Source organism: Carassius carassius, chromosome 7 (genome assembly GCF_963082965.1).
Source record: "Carassius carassius chromosome 7, fCarCar2.1, whole genome shotgun sequence".
NCBI classification, from domain to species: domain Eukaryota; kingdom Metazoa; phylum Chordata; class Actinopteri; order Cypriniformes; family Cyprinidae; genus Carassius; species Carassius carassius.
Window position 1 is genome coordinate 24,480,498 of NC_081761.1, and position 19,249 is coordinate 24,499,746.

General features: G+C 36.2%; 2 protein-coding genes across 6 annotated transcripts in view; one reads left to right on the plus strand and one right to left on the minus strand.

Annotated features, from left to right (window-relative positions):
- znf827 (zinc finger protein 827) overlaps positions 1–681 on the minus strand; it is an 85,434-nt gene extending 84,753 nt beyond the window's left edge. For 3 of the 5 annotated variants that reach the window (XM_059554275.1, XM_059554274.1, XM_059554273.1), the window contains exon 1: positions 313–678. In XM_059554275.1, the coding sequence (XP_059410258.1) occupies positions 313–355 (43 nt within the window). In that variant the 5' untranslated portion in view covers positions 356–678. Of the gene's footprint in view, positions 1–312 lie in introns of all 5 variants that reach the window. The other 2 variants (XM_059554277.1, XM_059554276.1) reach the window with 1 other exon arrangement.
- A 16,279-nt stretch (positions 682–16,960) lies between these two features.
- Positions 16,961–19,005, plus strand: lsm6 (LSM6 homolog, U6 small nuclear RNA and mRNA degradation associated). The gene is made up of 4 exons (XM_059553255.1): positions 16,961–17,088; positions 17,445–17,543; positions 18,530–18,643; positions 18,802–19,005. Exons 2-4 carry the CDS (start codon positions 17,450–17,452, stop codon positions 18,834–18,836), a joined length of 243 nt encoding a protein of 80 aa, XP_059409238.1. The 5' UTR covers positions 16,961–17,088; positions 17,445–17,449; the 3' UTR covers positions 18,837–19,005.
- The last annotated feature ends 244 nt before the right edge of the window (positions 19,006–19,249 follow it).

Sequence of the window (19,249 nt, forward strand, 5' to 3'; positions counted from 1 at the left end):
CGCGCGACTCTGCCTCGCTCGCACCGACACATATAAGAAAAGACGCGCGGCCATAAGCGACGATAACGCGAGCTTTCCTGGCCGCAACCTTTAGGCGGAACGGGACCTTTATCGATTATCTGCAATTAAAGGCACCGCTAGTGCGCTCGCTCCGCTAGCCCCCTCATCGCCAACATGGCTGCCTAGCACAGACCTAAAAAAGGAGAAATAACCTCCGCCGTGCCTTTGTCTGTTTCACCTCTTTAACCCTAAACTACTGCGCAAAACACACGGAGACGCGCTGAAATCGCGCCGAACGAGAAAACGACTTACGTGAAGGCAGGCGCTTGGGTTGCTCCTGTTTCCTCCTTGGCATTTTCCCCCTTTTATCACATTCTCCTTCTTGTTTAGGGATAAGAAGAAAAAAGGTCTTTTTCCATTGAAATGTCGCGAGGGAGCCTGATGGCAGGGACTTGTCGTGCACCTGGCTGTCCTCGGTTAAGTGTATTGTTGGGAACAGGGAAGAGTAGAGGAGGAGGTGCTGTTGTTGTTGCCGTGTCTTGACTATGGCTGCTCTCTGTAAGTGTGTGTCTCCGAGCCCCTAACTAACACTAATGCAGGGATCAAAGGGCAGCAACAGCAGAGCACACACACACACACTCGCGCGCGCACATACACACACACACACACACACACACGCTCGCTCACAGAGAGAGGAGCTCTCCCGACAGAGCAGCGAGAAAGGGACAAGGTGCCCCCAAGCTTTCAGGGTGTATATTTGACTGACCACGGAGGATGTTTGTATATTCATATAGAAAATGGATTCTGACTAAGGCATATTTAAATGGCTTAATATATATATATATATATATATATATATATATATATATATATATATATATATATATATATATATATTTCTACAAAAAAAAAACACCTTTGATGATATTTTTTTTTCTGAAAAAAAAAAATATATACATACACACACATATATATATATTATTTTTTTTAAATCTGAGTTTACAGAAACCCCTAAATCTCTGAAATTAATTTTAAGGTCAATGTATTGATATAAATGTAAAATTGGATTTAAAATAAACGTTTATTTATAAATTTAAAAAAAAATGTTTTATCGAAATGCTTGGTTGAGTCAAATCAGCAAAGTTCCTTTTAATTGATGTATTGCTACAAATTTTAAATTGAATTTACAGTAACATTTTACAATAAGATCTATTCTTTAACATTAGTATAACTTCAATACTAAAGGTTGTTTGATTACGTGTAGTTTGTTACTAACTGCATGATTCTTACTGTACATTTCTGCCATAATCACCACAAATAACCTACTCCTAATTATAATGTAGAAACTTAATATTTACTGTAAAGCTGCTTTGCAATGATTGGTATTGTGAAAGTGCTATACAAATAAACTTGAATTGAACTTAACATATACTAACTAACTATTAAAAATACTTAAGAGCATTTATCAATATTATTTGTAAATTTCAGTATTTACTAATACAATTACTAAAATCAAAAGTTGTATCTTTTAATTTTATTTAATCGGCTTAAGCTACCATGAACTAATGATGAAATGTATTTTTATTAACTAACATTAATTAATGATTAATAAATACTAAATACTTTAACAAATGTACTGTTCATTGTTAGTTAATGAATTAATTAACATGAACTAATGGGACCGCACTGTAAAGTCTTACAAAATATACAATTATCATATTTTTGTCATTTAAAGATTATTATTATTAGTAGTAGTATACTGTAATATACACATATAGCTTATTTGATAGCAGTTTACAATAATGCTTCATTTATTAACCTTAGTTAATAAGAAATAACAATGTAAATTATTATTAACGAAATTGTAATTCATTACAACATTTGCTAATACACAGCTGTATCTGTTAAAATTATTCAATGGACTTGAGCTAACATGAACTAACAATGACCAGTTTTATTATTATTATTATTATTATTATTAACTAAAATTAAAAATATTAATAAACACTGTAACTCATGTATTGCCCATTATTATTTAATGTTAGAAAATGCATTTAACTAATGGGACCTCATTGTAAAGTGTTAGTTATTGATATAATGTTTTTTTTTTACTGTCAAATAAAAATAAGTTAGTTTTTTTAAAGGACTCTTTATTATATGGTAACAGTCATAATGTAATAAACAGATACCCCTCCACACTCTCCCCACACACACACACAATATTCTGTTCTATGCATAGCACTGAAGCAGCCGGCTGTTCCCCGCTCAGGGCTGGACTCCAGCAGGCTGCATGCTGTTGGACAAGTTCGTTCTTTCACACCTCTTTGGTGTTAGGAGGACTGTATCCTCCCTCATGCCATGCTGCCATCCTCCTCGCAACCATCCACACGTGCAGCTCGTTACTGTGGCAATTAGCACAGGCTCAAATTAGCCCACTTCGCCTCTGCACAGGTGACCGACACACACTTTGTAGCTCGCTCATTAGAATATGGCTACCTCGCCGTTCCTCTCTCTCTCATCGTCACCCCTTCAAGTCCACAGAGAGTCTGTTGAACTGGACTTGGCTGGTAGCATTTACATGTGTACCATAGTAAAAACCATCAATACTTTTCATAGGAGTCCAGTATTATGTTTCCCTTATTCAGTTTTTCATGTCATTCCCTAATATACTCAGATAATATATTTAATGTGTGATATTAGGAAACGCGTTTTATAGTAATCTCACAAAATCGCTCCTGCATGTGTGTGCGCTGCTTGTTATTGTTCAAGATTAGTTTAGTCTCCATGGCGAGGTCACGGTCTGTTCTGTAACCCTGCCGATGCCAGGCAGCTGAGGTAATGCGTGCGAGCAGACAATCTGCTGATAGTAGTCATAGCAACAGCAGCATGACCTCACACATGGTAGCAACCTAAAGGTCACCTAACAGACATCATGTTTTGATGGGCACTGTATCAACTGAACCTGACAGTGACAAACATCTGCGAAAGAAAGGAGGCTGTTTCCATTGACATATCTGTTTCCATTTGATACCTTAACCCTTTTGTTCACACTACAGCGTTGCTTTACAGATTACTCACAGACCTCAATTTAATCCACATGTATTTCATTCAATTTCAGCTATACTTTGGAGCAACATGTTGTACTTGTCAGATATTGTATTTATATTACAAAATTATCTTTACATTTTAAGCATTTACAAGATGTAAGGGCTGTTTACTCACTGTGACTATGTAACTGAATACATATATTACTGCCATATGCACTTTAAAAGAAGTTCTTGCCGTTAACAAACCATTAACTATGATTTTTGCTCCAATAAACTTCTAATTTGCTGGATATTAATAGCAAGGTAGTTGTTAAATTTAGGTATTGGGTAGGATTAGGGATGTTGGACATGGTCATGGACAATATGTGCTTTATAAGTATTAATAAACAGCTAATGTGTTATTAAGAGGCATGCTAACTGAGCAACTACTTAATATAGTGAGAATTGGTCCTTATACCAAAGTGTTACCCAGCTACATTTATATGTAAAGCACACATATTTTCACAGATTCATTTTAAGTTCATCTGCAATGCAGTTTATGGCATATGAATGCTATTTTGCTATTAAACATGCAAAATAACTTATAAATAATAAATAAATAAATAAATAAATAATAAATTTAATTAATAAAAAATAAATAAATTAATAAAAAAATAAATAAATAAATAGCTATCCTCAGACTGTCCATCTCATTATATTTCTTGTGCGATATTGTTAAGCATGATTGTTCTGCTGGTCTTTGAAAGCAACTCGTTTTGTCTGTTGGCATTATTACTACTTATTAAAATGGCTTCTCTGCAGCAGTGCAGGCTGTTAGTGAGCTAAATGAATTTCAGGTGCTTCAGTAGCGGATAAAGGAGGTTGGATAAAGAGGTATATCTCTCCCTGAGGCCAAGCATAGTGGTGTGGGTTACATCTTTTTCAACTCGTTGCAGCCTCTTCCTCTCTGTTAGAATGTTGTGAGATTGTGTTAGGAACACTGAGTGGAGCAGGTCATTAGAGGACTAGTGACATGACAGGATTGTGTGACGGGTGAGGGAGGAAGCTTGAATAACAGAGCTCAAATAGTGTAAATATCACTTTTAACTAGTAGGGTGGTTACTAAAAATGTTTCTCTTCGACCTCTGCACTGCTTATTCATATACTTACGATGCCATAAAATAAGTGTTGCTTTAAACATTTCACCTTAATGTAATCATGATATATTTTTGGATGTGATGACTTGTGCTTCATGGCAGAAGGGACATTTTTTGCACCATTAGAAGGTGTTAATTTAAATGTCGGTTGATAAAGGTAGCCCTTGGTTCATTTAAAGAATGAAACAATATATTCAATATAAAAAATATATTAAATATATTAAACAATAAATATATGAAACATATGAAACAATATAGGATTGGATCAGCCATTCCTTAAACCCAAATCAGTTTGAAACAACATAAAAATGATCGGTGTGAAGTTGCGGTCATATTAGCAACATTTTACTGTATGGGGGAAAAGGTCCATTGTGTAGTAAGATTTCTGACAATATTATCAATTTGATTGCACGGATATTTGAACTGAAATGAGCTGGACGATGACATCACTGAATCGATGAACTGACTTTAATTGGAAAATCGATTTTTTACTATTGTCCTCTTGCATTATCAAAAGTATTTCCCTGTTCCTGTAAAGCTGCTTTGACGCATATACAAATATGTAGCATACAAATGGATTATTCACATGGGAATGTCAAAAATGTGATATCAGTACGATATTCCTGATCCTGGTTACTGATCTGTAGGCTGGATTTTATCCACGAAAATTTGCCGAACAACAGTGAGGGTGACCAACCCTTAAGGCACAACTCAGCCATATTTAGACATGTTAGTGTAATTTCTGTCAGAGCATTTTCCACACTAAAAAAAAACCAATCATGCTCTACTTAATTGTGAAACTTAATTATCACAGACAATTATTACTATTTTTATTTGTTTTTGCAAAATTGCCTTTCGAAATACGCTTGACTCTAAAATCTGAGAGGGCACGTGCTTCTGGTTGTCTATTATTGCCACAGGGGACACGGGTCTTTCACACATCTAACACTAGTAAACTCTTCTTGTGTTGAAGTTCTTTCTAATTAGCCTGTGAACATAGTATATTGTTGACTTCAATTTAACATCAGTTATTTGGAGTGTCATGTAAGCTATGGCACAGCTCTAGGTCACTGTCTTAAGTTTCAAGATGAAGAATAGTTGGTCTGCCCTGAATCAAACTGCCTTTGAAACAGAGAGAATATTACGGTAGAAAGCTGGTGCCAGCGTCGTCCCCGGCATGCCACCTGTCCCCCTTCCCTCTCTTCTCACTCCCTCTTCCAGCTGTGAGACAGAAGCAGGTGGTTGCCCCTGCACTTGCTTTCTGACCTTTTGCACTGGTAGAGATACCTCACAAAAAAGACTACTTTTCCTCGTCTTGCAGACCATATTCAAAAACGCTTACTAGTTTTGACTCAGTTTGCTTTAATTTGGGTTATGTTTAAAGGGTTACTTCACCCAAAAAGTTAAACTTCAGTCATCAATCGTACACCCAAGTCTTTCCAAACCTATACGATTTTCATTTTGGAACACAAAGATATAAAAAAATTATTGCTTCCTTTTTTATCCTTTCCTTTAAGTCCATGCAACCAAAACGTTCAAGCTTCTAAAAGTTCCTAAAAATCAATCTGAATTGAGCTGTTTAATTTAAGTCTTCGCATATAAACAATGATCAACACAAGTAAACTTTTTCCATTGACTATATTTGATGTGATCCCTGTATGTGCGTTGATAAGTCTTTATATGTGAATAAAACATTAATTAAAATACTTGATTCATATGGATTACTTTTACAATATCACATGAGCTTCTTGGACCTTGAAAAAAAAAAAGGGTTGTGTGGACTTTAAATGGACACTAAAAAGATGATGAGCAAATATTAAACACATCTTATGGTCTCGGAACAGCATGAAGGTGAGTAAATTGTGACTATTTTTATTTTTGGATGAACTGTTTTTAAAGTACTTGATGATGACTGATGGGCCTAAAGAATGAACGGGTCGTCAAGTGCAGAGCTCCTCTTCTCCTCCTCTCCTGAATAGTATGACAGAGTCAGCTCCTTTTCTTGGCCTTTGACCCTCAGTTAAGTCACTCCTCTAGCATATTACATGCTGGTGCATAGAGTCAAAAACGATGACCTTTTCATACACGTTGACAGGTTGACAGAGCACTTAGAGCAAGACATTGTCATTTATATCTTTAAACAGCTGAACCTGTAAAATCAACTAATGATATTTGAAATGAGATATATGCACAAAATGTTATTATTACAGAAAGAATAATTCTAATCAGATTTATTAAATTTCTCTGTGGATTCACTAGCACATGTTACTAAGTTAATCACAATACTGTCCATCTTTTAATTTAACCTAAGGCCTTCCTCTGACCAAGAATAATTGTATATAAGTCAATTAGTTTGAAGTCATTTATTCTACCTTGGAGTGTGCGACCCTTGAATACTTTAATTGCTTTAATTATTGTGCCGCATTTTATGCTTCTTTTGTCTTGAAAGACTTTTTCAGCTTGCCAGCTCCTCATCTGAAGACATTTTACCTCAGCCCAAAAATCACTTATTATGTGCTACAAACATTGCATGTAGTATATCTGTCAATTGGTAGTTTTCATTTTAATTTAAATGATTTGACTTTGATTGTGTATAAATGGTTATATTTTTATAATTATTTTTATAGTGTGTGTGCATTAACAGTAAGAATATCTCTAAGACCCGTCTTTAAAATCAACACAATGGCAAGCCATTTGAATGAATGTGGGAATTTTCTTATTAAAAAACTGAACTTTAATAAAAATAGATCTATAGACAGTCGACATTTGTCCACATATTTATTGGTTGGTTGGTATGTGGACAATCTGATGTGCTAGAAAAGCTGTATCTGAACTGCTCACTCAAGCTATTGCATTGTGTTATGGCAAAATATATTAGAAACATATGTAACATGACCCTTGTGAAGAATATAAAGCAGGAAAGTGGACATCTGTTTTGTATTTTTCATCTCTTAAAAAAAAAAATCACCACTGGTTCACAATCCATTTACTTTTGTAATGTGACATATTTCTGAGTAAAACATCATATTCAGTTATCATCCAAAACATAAAGTTGTTTCAGAGGTGGACCAAGTTATTTTGATGAACGATTAATGAAGACTGTAATACCATGCACTGATTAATTACTCACAATAAGACCATTACCATACTTTATGTTGAATTTTAGCTTTATGCTCAGTTCTCACTTCAGTTCCTATAACTTATTTCAATTCAGAAATTTCTATTTTTAACAGTTTCAATCAATCTTGTTATATTGTATACATTCTGAATACATTATTGGATGCTGGAAAACCTCTCAGCTGTATAGATCCAGATCTATGATTAAGAACCGGGGAACAATCTCAGCCCATGAAACACACAACATTGACATTTAGCAGTTGAATGCAGGCTCTCTACTGGTAATTATTTTACCATTTGCTATCATTGCATCCCTTTGGCTTTACAGGGAGTGTACTGCTGAAATGACATAAAATTAATAGTATTTGCAAAATAACACTGGCATGACATTCTACAAACTAACATGCAGAATTTTAGTAATGCGTTGTAGTGCTATCCATGCTGTGTTTGAATTATAGACCCCCCTTTTTTTAACACTGTCAGTGACCGTTCTTGTTTTGTATATTGGAAATACTATCGGTGGAGCCTATGATGATTACAGTTCTCTTTTGATCCACACGCTGTAACACGAGCCCTTGGCACTTTTGTGTGACTATGGCTTTGCCTCTGATGGGATTTCTGGCCTCTCTCCATTTCCCTTTGTTTCTTTCCTTTTCTCTCCCTCTCTTCTAGGCTCCTCCTCCTCTTCATGGGGCCCACCAATGAGAGACACTTCAGGTGCTGACCTTATCAGGTGGAGGTCAATGCCAGGTCAGGGATCTGTTGCTAGGCTACCATCAGATAAGTGGCGGGAAGACTGAGCGCTGGGTTGCGCTGTCATTCAGTGCTTGTCATGTAATCTCATTCATTTGCTGACAATTGCCTGAACGTCACAGAAGGTTATCGAGCCTATCCTGTCATAATTAAACACATTAAAATATTAAACCAACAAAGCCAATTGCTGGCAGCTCCTCTTGGCTTATGTGGTATCAAAGATGGCCAGCTGAACAGCATAAACATGAAGTTCTTAATTTAGATTTGGTTGTGGTGGATTTGAAATGAATACTATCTGAACCATGAAAATGAACTAGGCATGAAAATGAACCAGAAAACATTAGGGAATTGCACATGATATTCCACCAGCAGGACAAATATTGCATCACCAGATGGACACGCTATATTATACTGTAGATAATAAATGGTTAAAGCAAGATTTAAAGGAATAGTTTACACAAAAATGAAAATGACATTACATTTCAAACTTTTTTTTTTTCTTGCGGAACACGAAAGGAACATTTTAGAAGATCTACTGCACTTTTCCATTAAAGTAAGAAAAATTACAACAAACGAGATCTGAGAATTTCAATTTTCAAAAAGGACACTAAATCATGTTAAAGTATAATTTAAGTTCACATTACTGACATAAATACATCAATCTGATTTATGAATTAATCTTTCAGTCAGAATCATTCGACTAAATCAACTAATTCATTTCAATACGATTCCTATACAAATATGATTGCTACTATTCATCATTAACATGCCAATGAGAGTAATCACAAATATTTATATCATTGAAAAAAATTAGGTCACACTTTATTTTAAGGTACAATTCTTGCTGTTAACAAACCATTAACTATGACTTTTGACTCAATAAACTACTAATTTCCTGCTTATTAAGTAATAAAGGTAGTTGTTAAAGGGTTAGTTCACCCAAAAAGGAAAATGAGGCTGTGTTTTACTCACCCTTGAGGCATCTTTTCTTCTTTTTTCAGAGTCTTCTTTCAGACGAATCCAGTTCAGAGTTATATAAAACATTGTCTTTGATCTTTCAAGCTCTATAATTACAGTCAGCAAGTGTTGCATTCCTTCAAGCCAAAATACGTGAAATAAAAAGCACCCTTCCATAAAAAAGTGTCTCATACGTCTCCGATGGGTGAACAAAGGCATCCTGTAGCGAATCGATGCGTTTTTGTAAGAAAAATATCCATACTCAAAACATAATAATCACTTGAATCTAGCTTGCGCTCACAGTTGTAGCTTGTGCTCACACTTTATTAACTCCCCGGAGCCGAGTGAGACACTTTTTTTTTTTTCATGGAAGGGCACATTTTAGTTCACATCTTTTGGACTGAAGCAATGCTAATTTTCATTTTTGGGTGAACTAACCCTTTAAGTTTAGGAATTGGGTAGAGATGTATGGTCATGCAGAATATGTGCTAGCCAATATGTAATTAATAGGCATGCTAATAAGCAAATAGTTATTAGTGAGAATTGGTCCCTATACTAAAGTGTTACCTCTTTGTTTCAGGAGGTTTGAAATAAAATGTAGAATTCACTTTTATGACGATGTAATGCTGCTTTTTATCCTTTGAATATATTTACTGTATTTGTTCAATTTTTGATAGTGCAGTTTGTCACAAAAAAGAAACAACAGGAACAAGAACAGGTTTGATATGACACAAGGGTGCAAAATAAATACTGACCGAATATTAGGTGAACTGTTCTAAAAACCTTGTCATTTCCAGTATTATCAAAACTAGTTTTCCTATCTCATTGTGGCAAGGTGTATTGTAGGGACATCATGTTCATATCTAACCTCATGTAAATGATGATGCACGATGCATTCTAACATCATATCATCTCCGTAGGTCTCGGTAGTCTCTCTGTAGATCTTCATCATGACAGCCTCTTCTGTCGCTGTCGCTCCGAGTCCGGCGGGTTAACGGCAGGTCAGAGGATTTGGTGATCAGTGGTTCAGTGAGCCGTGAGCCCTGCTGGACAAGCGCTTTGATAAGGGGACTGCTGCTTCTGTGCTTGCCCACTTCTGAAGCTTGGGTTAGACTGGGACGTTCTGAAAGGCTAAGTCTCAATGTCTGGGCATTTGCCAGCTGACATTCCACTGACTAAGGGAGAGAGAGAGAGAGAGACTGGGGCAGATTTATTGAGGCATCAGACTTGCCTCAGGAATGTTCTGTAAAATGCGAAGAGAATAAAGAAATTAATGTCAGACGTTGTGCTGCTCTGTTATTTCCTGAAGAATTTCTCTTCAGTATATAGAATTCATCATTATATGACATAACTCAGGATCAAGCACAACATTTCTTCCCATTCCGATGAATATTCAGCAAGCAAACACCACTGTTTGCCTGCCTGTGAGTCACAACTCCTCTGTGGTAGGGAACACTAGTGGTCAAAAGGCAGAGTGGGAGTTTGTGAATGTGTGTGTGTGTTTGTGTGGTTATGTTTATATGAGAAGGAGAGATCGAGAGAGAGACAGAGAGAAGAGATCCTCACCCGAGGAGAAAGTGTAGGATTTGAAAGGCTAGCTTCCTGGTAGCCGGGAGTTTTATCTCTTTTTTAGAACAACCACTGAGGTGTTTAGAAAGGAGAAACTGGCATACCATTGCTATGTTAGACTCACGGCTATAAAAGCAGAGGTTTGTCTTTCTCCTCAGGCTCTAATGCTAGTAATAATTGTTTTAAAAAATGTCACAAGAAGCTAGCATTCACATAGTACTATCACAATGTGATTTCTTAAAGGGATAGCTCTCCCACAAATTAAATTTATGTTCATGTCATGCCTAGTGTCATTTTAAGCCTTCTGTGAAACACAAAAGAAGATATTTTAAAGGAAGTTTGAATTTGTTCTGCCCATATATTGAGTCAGTGGGGTCCAAAACAACATATATATTTTTTTCTTTTTTTATAATTATGTTTTGTGCTTGTATAATTTTGTATAATTTTTTTTATGTTTATTTAATGTAAGTTCAATTTCATTTTTTTCTTAATTTTTAGTTTACATTTCTGATTTTCATTTAGATTAACTTCTTCATCTAATTTTTAAATTTCATTTCATTCAAATACTTAAGACCTTTGTTCATCTTCGGAACAGAAATTCATATATTTCTGCTGAAATCCGAGGGCTTTCTGATCCTGCATATACAGCAACGCAACTGACACGTTCAAGACCCATGAAAAGTAGTAAAGACATTGTTAAAATAGTCCATGTGACATCATTGGTTCAACCTTAATTTTATGAAGATATTAGAATATTTTTGTGCACAATTAAAATACAAATAATAATTTTTTTTCAAAAAATTTTGGGACTGCCACGATTCATATGTGTGGTGCTGTTGATGCAGAAGTCAGCGTTCTGATGTCACAACTATTGCTATAAATATTTCAACTCATTGTTTTCACAAACTGGGCAGTCCTTCTTCTACAAAGTAGAGTACCTTTAAGAAAAAGCTAAAAAATCTTTTTTTAACAACCAACCCCTTTTTTGCAAAGAGCAAACCTGATGAACTGGCAAGAATGCTTGTGAAACTGTATGGGCAATATGTTACAGGATGCTAGCTGAACTCATCATGAAAGTAGAAAGAGGGGGCTTTGTTCCAAATGTCACAATGCATATTTATGGATGTGAAGTGCTCCTTTTGTATATGCTCAGCTCTCCTGTCCTTCAGTTGCAAACATTTCTCCCTACATTACTGTATTGATACATGCAATCAAACCAAAGATACGCAAACACACTGACCCACCTTAACATGGCCTTTTTGAAAAAGATCTCAAGCAGCAGGGAAACCTGTTGCAAAAAAAAGTTGGGGAACACCACTGGGGGAATATGACTTTTATCATTAAAGGGATACTCCACCCCAAAATTAAAATTCTCGAATTAATCACTTACCCCCAATGTTGTTCCAAACCCCTAAAAGCTTTGTTCATCTTCGGAACACAATTTAAGATATTGTGGATGAAAACCAGGAGGCTGTGACTGTACCATAGACTGCCAAGTAAAATACACTGTCAAGGTCCAGAAAAGTATGAAAGACATCGTCAGAATAGTCCATCTACCATCAGTGGTTCAACCATAACATTATGAAGTGACTACAATACTTTTTGCATGCAAAGAAAACCAAAATAACGACTTTATTCAACATTTCATCTCCTCTGTGTCTCTCCACATACAAAAAGTATTTTCATCGCTTCATAACGTCATGGTTGAACCACTGATGGCAGATGGATTACTCTGACGATGTCTTTCATAATTTTCAGGTCTATGAGACAGTCTATGGGACAGTCTCAAGCTTCCCGTTTTTCATCCAAAATATATTAAACTGTGTTCTGAAGATGCGCAAAGCTTTTACGGGTTTAGAACAACATGGGGCATAAGTGATTAATGACAAAATGATCATTTTGGGATGGAGTATCCCTTTAAGTGTAACAAAGAAAATTAAATACATAAAATATATGGATAATATGAATGACATTTCAAGCATCAAGCACTGCTCAGTTTATATCCAGGAGTGTTTTTGTTTATTACCTTGCCTGGGATATCCTGCATGAGTTACCTGGCTATGGTCCCACTCTCCTAATGGAGCCATGCCTTTTGGGTGGGTTGTGAAGAGTTAGTTCTATGGTCGGTTGAGGAGTTGGGTGCTGAAGGTGGGCGTATGTAGTGGTCTGAATGTGTTGAACCACTGCTAGGCATCAGTCTTGAACATGAAAAGACTTTCTTTCCCTCTTCCTCGAACATGCACACAGATGAATAAGCACTGCCTGCACAGACAGTTCAGCAGGAGTTTAGAGGTAATGGGTTACCATTTCATAGCCTAGATATACAGTGCATTACGTTGTATAGAATTACATAGAAATATAAATAAAAATAAAACTTAATCTTCAAGTATGAAATGTTCTCTGGTTTAAAAAAAAAAAAAAAAATATATATATATATATATATATATATATATATATATACTGTTTGTATAAATATTCATTCTTCACACTTTAACATTTGCCAGTGCCACCTTTTGCTATATAGACAGTAAAAATGTTATTGCATCATTATTTAGGTTGTGAAACTGAAGGTCAGCCATGGAATTTCCAAAGTGGTCAGAGACATAGTCAAACAACGCATACATTATGAAAGGCATATAGAAGAATATACAATATTTCAATGGATCCTGGTAGTGTAATGATCAAAGACATACACTACAAATCCTACAAACTCTCACACAACTCTCACCTGTCATCCATATTTAAGGGATACTCAATCCAGAAAAAAAAATTCTCTCATCATTTACTCATCCTCATGCCATCTGAGCCATACAGGGAACATGTCTTCTGTGGAAAACAAGCAGAGATAAAAACAAAACAAACAAAAAAATCCATCATGTCAAGAGAGAACTCATAAACCTTTTTTTTTTTGGCAGTTGGCCAGAAGTGAAGGTTTCAAAAGTTATTATTTTTCTCTAACACACTCAGCATTTCACTTCAGAATACATTGATTCATGAACTGGGGTTGCACTGATTTCTGCCAAGTTAATTTTGCATGGTTTCGAAGTGTTACATTTTAAAAGACCTATTCACTTTCATTATATGAACTCTGAAAGGTTATTTTCCTAAAAATCCCTATTTTTGTTCCATAGAAGAAAGGAAGTCAGTTGGGATAGCATGAGGGTGATTAAATGATAGGTGTGTCCCAATTTGCATATTTATGTGCCATTCTATGCCATTTTTTTTTAGCAAATACTGATTAGTGTCACACTGAACATTTCTAAAATAAAAAAAATGTCCTTTGAAATGCTCAGATGATGCACTTAACTGAAAAATTAAGTGTGGAATGTTGGTCACCTTCGTTCATCTATAGAACACAAATGAAGATATTTTTGATGAAATCCAAGAGCTTTCTGACCCTGCATAGACAGCAATGCAACTGACAAGTTCAAAGCCAGGAAAGGTTGTAAGGACATTGTTAAAATAGTCCATGTGACATCAGTGGTTCAACCTTAATTTTGTAAAGCTATGATAATACTTTTTGTGTGCAAAGAGAGCAAAATGAATGACTTTATTCAACATTTTCTTCTGTTTTGTGTAAGTCGATGCAGGAGCCAGCATTCTGAATTAGAACCTGGATGCTCCTGCGCCTTGTTTACACGCAGAGGAATGCACACACGTGTCATGGTACTCTCGTTAACGCCCCTAGAAGACTCACATGGAAGAGAAGAAATGACTGAAAAAAGTATTTTTTTTTGTGCACAGAAAGTGTTCTCTTAGCTTCTTAACATTGTGGTTGAACCACTGATGACATGGGCTATTTGAACAATGTCTTCATTTCCTTTCTTGGCCATAAAACTTTTCAGTTGTGCTGATGTCTATTCAGGGTCAGAAAGCTCTCGGATTTCATCAAAAATATCTTAATTTGTGTTCTAAAGATTTTTGGAAGGGTTTGGAACAATGTTTGGCTGGAGTATCTCATTAAGAGCAATAAAATATTAGTGTAGAACATGTAATTCAACAAAATGAGAACATTGGTTTTGCCAGGCACTGTATACCACACTCAAAATGGCGGAGCACACAGAGAATCAAGATGAGTCTCATTAGCGTCATTAAGCAATTATCTGTTTAATTAGCAATTAGCACTTATACTGCACAGCACAGGCATTCATTGCTAATAGCTCACTGTGAACATTTGAGGACTCTAAATGACACATTTCCCAAATGTTCAAATTTGAAAAGCAAAAATGACTTTTCCTTTATATCTCAAATGTTGTGAGATTATACCTTTAGATTATACCATTTTACTTTTTTAAAAGGACTGCAGATAAATATCTATATATTTTTTTCTACAAAGATGATAGGATTGAACCAATGTCAGATATGTCAAAGCAAATACATCTAACAAATTCTTAAATCTCATACATTCGCTTCAGCTCATTTCAAGTACTGTATATAAGAATGCGAATATAAGGCGGCTCTCCTAAATCATTTCAGCTAGGTATTTGAGAAAGGTCTAGAGGCTGCAGCTAGTGCCTGGAATCGCATTGGATAACCTGGCCTGCAGTGGCTGCATGCACAGAAATATATATAGTGGGCATGAATCTGGGTGTTAGAAAAGGTGAGCAAGGTTCCACTGCTTATTTTTGATCAAGGCGACGCTCCCCCCATCATTTCCACACTATTACCCCCATGCAGTGCAGAGATTAGGGAGCGGGAAGGGGAGGAGAAAAACCTACACGCCGGCAGCCAATCTGGATTTCATTTGAAAACTCCCTTGAGGTTTTTCCATTATCCCCCCTCCATATCCGACTTGACCCCGTAGAGAAAGCCTTTGCCCGCAAAGGTCAGCCTAGTCTAGACTCTCCTCTCCTCGCCCCTCCGTCCTCTACCTCGAGACAGCCTGCGGCAACTGAGGGATCCCCCTCCCCTCGCATCTGACACCCCTCAGCCTGACCCACCCCCCCAACCCTGTTGAAGCTGCCTCTGTAATCTTTCCATTTTTCCTCCACTCCCTCTCAGGTCTTTGGGGGCTTAGAAAGGTGAGGCTGGTTGTACCAGTAAATCAACTGTGCCACTGTCCATCTGAGCTCACCAACGTTTTGAAGTAAGGGAGAAAACAGTTCCATCTGGCATCGCTGGGCAGCTATCGCCACGTTACTGGTTTCGGAGCTGTGAAGTTATTCCCAGGCTGTAGTGAGAGTAGATAGTCTGCGCTGAGTAAACCTGAAAGCTGTTTTGTCCCTAGCCAGTAAGAGCTATACAATTAATGCACATTCATGTCAACGTACAAAATATCTAGATAAAAACTTTTGAAGGACAGGTCGGTAAGGTTAAAATGTCTTCTTTTGTGATGACAGAAACATTCTTCGTCCTTTGCCAAGCAACAGGCAAAACTGTGAATAAATAAAGCTAATGAAATGCTTTCTATATCTCTGCTGCTCTCATTGTGTTTTTATTTAGTATTACTTATCAAGCCAAGCCACTCATACTTTTCCAGTAAAGTCAAGAATGTGCCATAATGTGTGTGTGTGTGTGTGTGTGTCAAGTCTTTGTAATATCGCTCAAATCATTCTGTATATATTTACCACAGAACATGCAGGTATTGTGTGCCTCTACTAAGATATCTGTTAACCTGTTTGATTTTTTTTTCTTAAATGAATGATTGCCTTGACAGGAAAACACATTAGATCACATTTTCCCTCTTAACCCTCCTTTAGGACGTGAACTCAGGCAACAAGGGAAAAAATACTCATTGAATATTCATTAACTTGTGCCTAGGTGTGTACACGGCTCTTAACCACACTTGTTTATGACTTAAGGACTCGTAGCGCTGACCTCAGTTTAACACGGCACCAGATACCAAATTAACCTCTAGCCTCCTCGGGGCTACCAATGCCCTGCTAACAAGCAAACTGTCTGGATGCGCCAGAAGTGCTTTATGATTCTGTCTCTCAGGTGCATGCCCTTCTCTGCCTGTGAACAAAAGACAGGTTTTTTCTTCCCCATCTTTCCTTTCGGATACTCAATATATACTTTTTTCTGTGTTTTAGTCACACCTCTCTACACAATGTAAAGAGATTTTCCCATTTTTTTTAACAGTATACCAAATTATTATATGATATTTTGTTATTATATTATATTTTACTATTCTCGTCTATCTATCTATCTATCTATCTATCTATCTATCTATCTATCTATCTATCTATCTATCTATCTATCTATCTATCTATCTATCCATCTATCTATCTATTCGTCATTCAATAGCGCACCAGTTTAGTTTCCCACTTAAACAAAAGCTATAAAAAGCGGAGCTTCTCTTTCTTCACTACCTTTGTCGTATTGGCTCCTTTTCTCCTCCGCATTCTTTTGTAAAGGATTTGAGATAATGTTACCTTTGCGGCTCCCGTACGCTGGGTTTTTACCGACGCATCTGATTGGCTGCGCGGTGTAAACACCATAAGCGCTTCAGTTCATTGGTCAACAGTTACTCAGCCGAAGCGTGCGGCAAACGTTACAAAACGATAGAGGTGAGTGACTTCTTATTGTTCTTTAAACAAACGATTGCGGTTGAATAAGGTTAAATCAATTGCATTACTCTACCCTGCGACATGTATAACGAGTGTGTTTTGTCCTCCACTGGGTTGTAATGCTAACAGGCTAAGCTAGCCGCTCATGCTAAGTGTACAGCAGTTTAAAACATAGATCGACGGTTTCATTAAAATAATGTGTTTAGTATAACTAGTCAGTGAATGACAAACTAGTCTCACGGCACTCATCTCTTTATTGTGTTACAGTTCTTTTTTGCTAACAAAAAAGCCTGGGCACATTTTCTTACATCTGTGATTTATATTAGCGATTTATAATCTTCAATTTCTATTTTCAGTAAAAATGAGTCTTCGGAAGCAGACACCAAGTGATTTTCTGAAGCAGATCATTGGGAGACCAGTGGTGGTCAAGCTGAACTCTGGTGTCGATTACAGAGGTAATGTTAAATGTATAAATGAGATTTATAAACCAAAGTTGTAGATTTAGCTTAAAGTTGGTTAGTGACCGCGTACAAGAAGGCAAGATTTAAAAAAAAAAACAAGTGACTTTGATCGTATTCAGAATTTTGGAAATAAGAAAATGCAGCTGTGTGGATGTTAATCTGGTAAACATGTCATATCAGCATAGTTACTTGTATGTTCTCACCATATTAAATATGACTGTGGATCTATCATGTTCTTGATCTGAGGCTTTCAGTTTGAATCATCCCTTTACTAGCTGTACCAAACTCTTTTTAATTGTATTTTTTACATTTAAACCTCTTCTACAGTGGTTCTCTACCTTCTTGACTCCAAGGCAATCCATTGTATAAAACAATATTCAAAGGCCCCATGATTTTTCCAGTTGCTTATGATTTTTTTATTATTACAATTTTATATTTGTATAATTTAAAAGTAATTTCAACATTTTAAAATATTTTTGAGAATAATTAGAATATATATATATATATATATATATATATATATATGTAACAATACCGATAGTGTATGGTACCCATAGAGCTAAAAAAAAAAAATTCTCTCCCATCCTCTTAGTTGAGAACCACTGCTCTAGAAGGTGTAGACTCAGCCCATATTTTTGTCAAAGACTGCTATTCTGCACATACCTGTCATAGACACATGCCTGACTAGTCTAAAATTGTATATATTTTAGTCTCCCACTGTTGCTGCTATACATCCACTGACAAAAATATTAAACTTAAATTTAAAAACATGTTCAGTCGAAATGACCTCAGGCTCCATGGAAAGGAATATTTCCTTGAGCTGCATCAACGCAGCTGGTGCATAACTGTGGGTGGACTATTTACTTTCCCCACATCATAGTGCAGAATTATGCACAATATAAAATATAACTCAGATGAGAATAAGTTTTCTAATACATGCAAAGAAATAAAATAATGTCTAATGTGTATCTTGCCTTTAGGAGTCCTGGCTTGCCTTGATGGCTATATGAATATTGCTGTGGAACAGACAGAGGAATATGTCAATGGCCAGCTGAAGAACAAGTATGGAGACGCATTTCTCAGAGGAAACAATGGTATGTGTTGTCTGTGTTTGCTCTTTCCTGAGTTGTTTTCATTGTGTTTCCAGCTAAAGCAGACCCAGTGTGTCGTTTCATAATCTGTCATCAAACATTTAAATTTTTATAGATGCTTTGCATATAGCAATGTTCATTTTGTTTCCTTTGTCCTCTAGTGTTATACATCAGCACCCAGAAGAGGAAGATGTGAAGCCGTTTTACTAGTTTCTTTATTCATTATTACATAAGTAAATTGTTTACCGTGGATATCTGTATCCTTTGTTAGCTGACGATAATGTCAGATAAGTTTGTTTCATATTTTTGTAACACAAAATTTGCTGTTCTGCAGAGTGATGCAGTAAATTTGTTTTTCAACAGTAGATTTTGCTTTTGTGTTTTCGTGATTTATCTGTTCCCGAGATGCTTCTAAGAATATATCAGTGGTGATCATTCAGTCATAAGGAACTGCTGATTAGCATTTTCAGATCTGGAGCTTCTTCAAGGCTCCTTTATCTACATTTTTCATATTCACTGCTTAAATATACCTGCTTTTTCCACATCATTTAGTCTACTATAGCCCTCTATTGCATGATAATGTCCTTGTTTTCAAATTAATCAATAAGG

Excerpts from the sequence above, each read along its gene's own strand:
- lsm6 (XM_059553255.1), top strand. The coding sequence starts at position 17,450 with ATGAGTCTTCGGAAGCAGACACCAAGTGATTTTCTGAAGCAGATCATT. Across the intron at positions 17,544-18,529 it reads CTCTGGTGTCGATTACAGAG|GAGTCCTGGCTTGCCTTGAT; the intron begins GTAATGTTAAAT and ends TCTTGCCTTTAG. Across the intron at positions 18,644-18,801 it reads ATTTCTCAGAGGAAACAATG|TGTTATACATCAGCACCCAG; the intron begins GTATGTGTTGTC and ends TTTGTCCTCTAG.